Source organism: Danio aesculapii, chromosome 7 (assembly GCF_903798145.1).
Source record: "Danio aesculapii chromosome 7, fDanAes4.1, whole genome shotgun sequence".
Lineage (NCBI taxonomy): Eukaryota > Metazoa > Chordata > Actinopteri > Cypriniformes > Danionidae > Danio > Danio aesculapii.
The window spans coordinates 7,460,644-7,468,916 of record NC_079441.1 but is presented as its reverse complement, the minus strand read 5'-3'; the positions used below and the strand labels follow the sequence as shown (position 1 = coordinate 7,468,916).

At 38.7% G+C, this 8,273-nt stretch overlaps 1 protein-coding gene across 1 annotated transcript in view; it reads left to right on the top strand.

Annotated features, from left to right (window-relative positions):
• The window catches only part of lrrk1 (leucine-rich repeat kinase 1), a 172,664-nt gene that overhangs the window by 126,949 nt on the left and 37,442 nt on the right, over positions 1–8,273 (top strand). Inside the window, exons 23-24 of the mRNA XM_056462599.1 lie at positions 7,303–7,500; positions 7,804–8,081. Of these exons, the coding sequence (XP_056318574.1) occupies positions 7,303–7,500; positions 7,804–8,081 (476 nt within the window). The remainder of the gene's footprint in view (positions 1–7,302; positions 7,501–7,803; positions 8,082–8,273) is intronic.

Here is an 8,273-nt window from a genome sequence, read left to right as displayed (position 1 = left end):
GCACCTATTAGCACAGGCACTTGCTTCCACGTTTCTGTTTTTGAATGAATCTTCTGATTCAATGATTCAATCTATAAAGTGAATCACTTGCTTCACTTCTAATGAATCAGTCATTTTGATCAAATCATCTGAACGTATTATTTAATGAATCACTAATTAACACAGGCACTTGCTGCCATATTTCTGTGGTTTTTGAACAAATAATCTGAGTCAATGATTCAATGACCTGTTCATAAAGAGAATCACATGCTTCTCGTCTAATGAATCAGTCATTTTGATCAAATCATCTGAACGCATTATTTAATGAATCACTAATTAACACAGGCACTTGCTGCCATTTTTCTGGGGTTTTTGAACAAATCATCTGATTCAATGATTCAATGACCTGTTCATAAAGAGAGTCACTTGCTTCTTGTCTAATGAATCGGCCATTTAGATCAAATCATTTGATTGAATGATTCAATGAATCACCCACCCTTGCTGCCACTTGCTGCCACCTTTCTCTGTTTTTTTTAATGAATAATCTGAGTCAATGATTCAATCATCTAAGAGAATCACTTGCTTAGCTTTTAATGAATCAGTCATTTTGTACAAATTATTTGAATGAATGATTCAATGAATGACTCATTAACACAAGCACTTGCTACTACCTTCCTGTGTTTTATTTATTCAATCGTCTGAGCCAATAATTCAATGATCTATTCATAAAGATAATCACTTGCTTCACTTCTAATGAATCAGCAGCCATGCTGATCAAATCATCTCAATGTATGATTCAATGAATTACTCATTAACACAGGCACTTGCTGCCACCTTTCTGATTCTTTTACTAATTATCTTAATCAATTATCTCTTCATAATGAGATTCCCTTGCTTCGCTTCTGATGAATCAGCCATTCTGATCAAATAATTTCTCAGTCAGTGATTCAATAATCTAAGGAATAACTTGCTTTTGCTTCAATCTGAATGAATCAGCCACTCTGATCGAATCATTTGAATGAATGATTCAATGAATACTCATTAACACAGGCAATGTTGCCACCCACCCGTGATTTGTGAACAAATCATCTGTGTCAATGATTCAGTGATCGATTCATAAAGAGAATTACTTTCTTCAATTCTAGTAAGTCAGCCATTCTAATCTGATCATTTGATTGAATGATTTAATGAATCACTCATCAACGCAAGCATTTGCTGCCACATTTCTTTGTTTTTTAACGAATAATTTGGGTAAATGATTCAATGATCTTTTCATAAAGAAATTCACTTTCTTTGCTTCTAATGAATCAGCCATTCAGATCAATTCAATTTGAATGAATGATTCAATGAATCGCTTATTAACACAGGCACTTGCTGCCACTTTCCTGTGTTTTTAACTAATGATCTGTTCATAATGAGAGTTACTTGCATAGTTCCTAATGAATCAGCCATTCTGAATGAATAATTTGAATGAATGATCAAATGAATCACTCATTAACACAAGCGCTTCTGCCACCTTTCTGTGTGTGTTTTTTTTTTTTTGAACAAATCATCTGAGTCAGTGATTCAATAATCTATTCATAAAGAGAATCACTTGCTTTGATTCTAATGAATCAGCCATTCTGATCAAATCATTTGAATTAATTATTCCGTGAATTCTTTTAACACAGGCACTTCTGCTACCTTCCACTGTTTTTATAATGAATCAAGTCAATGATTCTGTAATCCAAGAGAATCACTTGGTTTGTTTCGAATGAATCAACCATTCTAATTGAATCATTTGAACAAATTAATCAATGACTTGCTCATTAACACAGGCACTTGCTGTCACCTTCTTGTGATGTTTGAATAAGCCATCTGAGTCAGTGATTCAGGGATCTGTTCATAAAGAGTCACTTGATTCACTGCTAGTGAAACAGCAATTTTGATTCAATCTCTTGAATGAATGATTTGTCATTCACAGTATTTATTCACAACTTAAACCAGCACAAAACACGCTATTCTTTGATTTAATAATCATTAGGAACATTAATTATTGTGAAAAAGTGCTATACAAATGAACTTGAGATTAATTGAATTGCATTGGGTTGAATTGAATTGAATTGAACTGAATTGATTTGAACTGAATTGAATTGAAGAATCATTACACATCTAGAGGAAGTCCCATCTGGAAGCCGGACAGCAGATCTGATTTCAGTTCACTTTTTTCAGCTTGTTTAGAAACGGAAGTGAAATGTTCAGAAGACTCAGTGGGTCTGCTTTGAATCAAACACAGTAAGTGTGTGTGTGCGTGTGTGTGTGTGTATGTGTGTATGTGTGTGTGTGTGTGTGTGTGTGTGTGTGTGTGTGTGTGTGTGTGTGTGTGATTTATGTGTGAGGAAGCGCTGTTAGTGAACTAGCAGACGTCAGGCATCAAATGTGAGTGGAAATAAGCAAAGACTGGCGGTCCGTCAGCCAGAAGATCATAAATCATGTCTGAACGCTGCAAACTAGCTTCATGTTTGAGTGTTTTTGCACCGTCAGATCTTTTAGTCTGCTGTGTGTGATTTCAAGCTACCGTTACAACGTAAAGTCAATGTTTGGTGGTAAAGTGTGGAGAGAAACTGCAGCGGTTGTATGAAATATAACATTTTATGACATATATGGAGTTGAAGGCAAATTTAATAGCACTTTAAATAAAAAATTATTGTTAGACCTTTAAATAATACAATAATTTTCAGTTATAAAAAAAAGGGGGAGAAGCTTTTTTAACACATTTGTAAACATAATAGTTTCAATATATAATAAAAAATATATAAATAAAATAAATATTTTATTTATTTATTTATTTTTATTTATTTATTTTTTAAATATTTATTTTTGGCGTTTTTGGCTTTATTAGACAGGATAGTAATGAGACAGGAAGCGAAGTTGGAGAGAGAGAGAGAGAGAGAGAGAGAGGGGGGTAGGGTTGGGAAATGTCCTCGAGCCGGGATTCGAACTCGGGACACCCTAATGTGCTACTGCACCATATGTCGGCACGCTAATTTTAAATAACTAATTTCTTCAAATAATAAATTAATAATAAATTAATCAGGGCTTGACATCAACTCCTGCCAGATGCGGGTAGATTTCAGCTGTGGCGGGTAAGAGAGCTGCTCCCACTAGCTACATTGGCTGGTTGGAAATAATTTTAAAATGGTAGTTCATCGAGAAGCAGCACAACTGACAAAATAACAATTAGCATGAACAAAAGAAAGCAGGTGAATACCCAATGAGATGATGATAACTCGCACGGTGAGACGCAGGCTTTTTTAATGCTTTCTTGGTACGGTACAGGTCACCTTTATCAAGCTTGCGTTTCCACTGCCAAAAGGGTACCCTTTTTGGTGGGCGAGGTTTACGACAAAGTTTCAGTCGACGTCATTTTTACTCGAGGAAATGTCACAGTAACGCCGTACGGGTCATTCACTTGTGTATAAATGTTCATGACTAACCTTTCTATGAACATGATTTCATTATAACTGCAGATCAATGAAATAGCCTGCTCTAACGTCTGCAATTATATCAAATTAATAAATAGATGCAGCCTATATGAACACATACAGACCATTACAGTCTCAGATATGTTACCAACTACAGAAAAACTGCACACAGCATTTAGTCCTTATTTGGCTTCAAAAACAACATGAAATCTAGCCCACAGTCAGTGTAAACCTCTCATCTGTGTCTTTACTCTTCAGCAGCACATGTAACCTCTGTTAGAAAGTCATTCCGTCATTCAGAGTTCATAATAGTCCTGAAGGAGATGATAATAGTTAAACATGGCAGTGTGTTCATCTTTTAGGTCACAGAAAGTATCATTTGCTTCTGTTTTTTTCCGGCTTCTCCTTTGTTTTTTTCGTGCATCACACTCGCGTTTGTCTGTTACGGAAAGGATCGAATATCGGAACGCTTCAATGATCATGAGCTCGTTGTTAATATGCGCTCAAGAAGTTTGTTATTTAAAATATAGACGTGCAGCGAGCTCTCTAGAGAAAGAGAAACCACTCGCACTTTTAGACGAGCTCGCAAAACAACAACAGGACACGGCAGATTTTGTTCTTCTTGACTTTGTAGCTGTTCATCAAGACGACCACAAGGTTTGATTAAGCTCGAGTCGACCATGGCTTGTTGTTTTATGTTCATATTATTATGGTGTAATATCTTGGCTGTGTTTTTAAAAATGGCGCTTTCCTTTTCATTCTCCTGCTTCTGCAAGTGATGTATCTCTGTAAACCAATACCGTTCAGCTGCACGTCTAGCAAAATGTTTGGGACATTTCATATGCTGCAAAACAGTTGCAGGATGACACTATGTCTGTAACAAAATATAAAACATTCAAAGTATTTTAAATAGCCACTTAAGAGCTAAAATGTGCTGTTCACGTATGTGCACACTCAAGCCTTAGGAGGTTAATATAATGTAATAACCCCAGGGGTTGCAATCCAATAGAACTAGTAACTATAAGCTACTATACACTCTCAGAAATAAAGGTACGTGATCTGTCACTGGGGTGGTACCTTTTCGAAAGATACAAATATGTACCTAAAAGGTCCATATTAATACCTCAAGGGTACATATTATGGCTCGTTTCCACTGACTGGTACGGTACGGTACGGTTCGGTTTGGTACGGGTCACCTTTATCAGGCTTGCGTTTCCACTAACAAGGGTACCCTTTTGGTGGGCGTGGTGTATGACAGAAAGTTTCAGTCGACGTCATTCTCGCTGGAGGAAATGTCTACAATAAAGCTGTACGGGTCGTTCACATATCATACGAGAAGCACTTCTCACAAAACAGATGCTTCATAAACATAAATACTTGTGTAGAAATGTTTATTACTAACTTTTCAATGAACATGAGTTGATTATAACTGCAGATCAATGACAGTGCGAAACAGCCTACTGTAACGTTTGTAATTATATTAAATAACTAAATAAATGAACATATATAAACACATACAGCCCCTTACAGTCTCTGATATGTTCCCAACTACAGAAGAACTACATAAAGTAGACATTTCGCCCGTATTTAATGTGCTCCTTTTTTCCCGGCTTCTCCTTTGACAAACGCGAGAGTGAAGCGTGAAGAAACAGTGTCTGACAGGATCGGGTTTCAAAAGCACGTCAATAATCAAGTGCAGGTTATTATCATCAGCTCAAGAAGTTTGTTATTTCAGATATAATGTTAGACGCGCGCGAACGCTAGCAAGAAAGCGAAACCGCTCGCGCCTCAGACTGGCTCGTAAAAAACTACGGGGCACAGGGTAAATCTGCTCTTCTTCTTGGCTTTGTGGCTGTTCATCAAGATGACGACAAGGTTTGTTTGAGCCCAGATCGACCATGACTCGTTATTATATGTATTTATAATTCCGCTAAAATCTCTCGCTGTGTTTTTCAAACATGGCGGGTTTTTTGTTTTCATTCTGGCTTGTTGCGTAAGCGAATGACGTATCTCTGTAAACCAATAGCGTTCAGCTGCGCGTGTGGCTCCGCCTTTTGGTACCCTTTCTCGTGTTTGGTACCCTTTCGAAAGGGTGCCGAAAAAGTGGTACGGTACGGTTCGGTACGCTTTTTGACAGTGGAAACGGCCATAAAAGCGTACTAAACCAAACCGAACCGTACCATACCACTCAGTGGAAACGGGCCATTAGTGCCTAAAAATTACAAAAGTGTTCCTCTTAAAATGTTTAGGCACTAATATGTACCCTTGAGGTTTTAATATGGACCTGTTAGGTACAAATTTGTACCTTTTTGAAAAGGTACCACCCCAGTGACAGATTACCTTTATTTCTGAGAGTGTAGTAACTATATAGTGTATAGCAGGGGTGTCCAAACTCGGTCCTGGAGGGTCGGTGTCCTGCAAAGATTAGCTCCAGCCCCAATCAGACACACCTGGGCGAGCTGATCAAGCACTTACTAGGTTTTCTAGAAACATCCTTGCAGGTGTGTTGAGGCAAGTTGGAGCTAAAATATGCTGGACACCCACCCTCCAGGACCGAGTTTGGACACCCCTGGTATATAGTAACTATAAACGACTATTTTTTCTCTTCAGTAGGTTATGGATAAAATATGCTAAATTTTATGGTTTAATAAAAATAAATAGATTTTTGGTAATCACCAAGCGAACCCCCAACCACCCCCCACCCCCTCTTCATTGTCCCGAGACCCCTCGAGGGGATAAATTATGATTATATTTTGATATTTTTATGCTGTTTTTTTAAATAAAAGAGGAAGAAAATGAATTATTAAATTTTTAAATATATTAATTTTGCATCCTATAGGTCGAAGTCACCATCCAGAAGCTCTTTCAGTGTGCTGGTGTGTGTTATTATTTTAAGCTAACATTGTGTTTGTAAAGCAAGTGTTTTGCGGTGAAGTGTGTCGCAGCAGGAGAGAAGCTCATTAAGAGTTTACTGACCTCAGATCAGCTCAGTTTAAGCACATGTGAGTAAGCAGAGCCAGTAAAAGCACTGCGCTGTAAATCAGATTCAGGTCAGGGAACAGTTATGCGTTTCCTCTTTGAGCTCTCAGGCTGGATTTGACTTTTATTACAGCTCTTAATGAGGAAGGTCAGCGAGTGTTGTGTAAAAACCTGATCCTGGACCTGCTACCCCTTTAACCTCACAGTACGACACGACTGTCAATCTAGCAGAAAATAACCTTTGGCCTGCTTTTAGAAATACAGCAGAGCTGAGAATATATATGCTTATTAGTTAATATTTCATTCTGTTATGGTCAGTGGCTCAGTGGTTAGTACTGTCGCCTCACAGCAAGAAAATCGCTGGTTCGAGTCCCAGCTAGGTCAGTTGGCATTTCTGTGTGGAGTTTGCATGTTCCACTCGTGTTGGCGTGGGTTTCCTCCGGGTGCTCCAGTTTCCCCCACAGTCCAAAGACATGCGGTATAGGTGAATTGGATGATCTAAATTGGCCGTAGTGTATTTGTGTGAATGTGAGAGTGTATTGGGTGTTTTCCATTACCGGGTTGGGGCTGGAATGGCATTTGCTGTGTAAAACGTATGCTGGAATAGTTGACGGTTCATTCTGCTGTGGCGACCCCTGATAAATAAGGGACTAAGCCAAAGGAAAATGAATGAATGAATGATTGTTCAATCCACTTAAGTTTGTAAAAACAAGCTGACTTAATCTATTTGTGTTGGGACAACATGAAGGACTTGTGTGGGACACCGCATTACAGTGAGGTTTGCACATTGAGATATCGATGATGAAATGATGTATATAGTGCAGCTCTGGTCATTACTCTATATTACGTTCTGAAAGCGTCTCTTCCTGTCCCTCCGCAGACACCATGATCAAGCATCTGCAGTCCATGGACGCCTCCAGGAGCTTCTCGGAGTTTCGTCAGGAGTCCAGCATGCTCCACTCTCTGCAGCACCCCTGCATTGTGGCTCTGGTGGGCATCAGCATCCACCCGCTCTGCTTCGCCCTGCAGCTGGCACCGCTGGGCAGCCTCAACACTGTACTGGAGGAGAGAGCCAAAGGTGAAGCAGATACACACGTGGGATATATATATATATAGAATTATTAGCCCCCCTGAATTATTAGCCCCTGTTTATTTTTTCCCTAATTTCTGTTTAACGGAGAGATTTTAGCACATTTCTAAACATAATAGTTTTAATAACTCATTCATAATAACTGGTTTATTACAATATTCCTACACACAGTTCTGTTTAAACAGCATCCAAAAGTTGATTTTGAATCATAGGTGCCCTTTAAAATAAGGAAACTGATGATGTGCAAATCTATTAACGTCTGTCCTCATTGATTGTGTGTGTGTGTGTCAGGTTCTCAGTTTGTGCCGCTGGGCCACATGCTCACCTTTAAAGTGGCGTATCAGATCGCAACAGGCCTGGCGTATCTGCACCGCAAGAACATCATTTTCTGTGACCTGAAGTCCGACAACATCCTGGTGTGGTCTCTGGACCTGCAGGACTCCGTCAACATCAAACTGTCTGACTACGGAATCTCACGCCAGTCCTTTCATGAGGGTGCGCTGGGGGTCGAGGGCACGCCAGGGTACCAGGCTCCAGAGATCCGACCCGGCATTGTCTATGATGAGAAGGTACAACACACTCTTTTTCTCTCCGTATGTACCAGACACTTTCACTTTAATGTTTCAAAAATTCAAAGGGGGGCTAATAATTCTGACTTAAATTGTGTGTGTGTGTGTGTGTGTGTATATATATATATATATATATATATATATATATATATATATATATATATATATATATATATATATATATATATATAA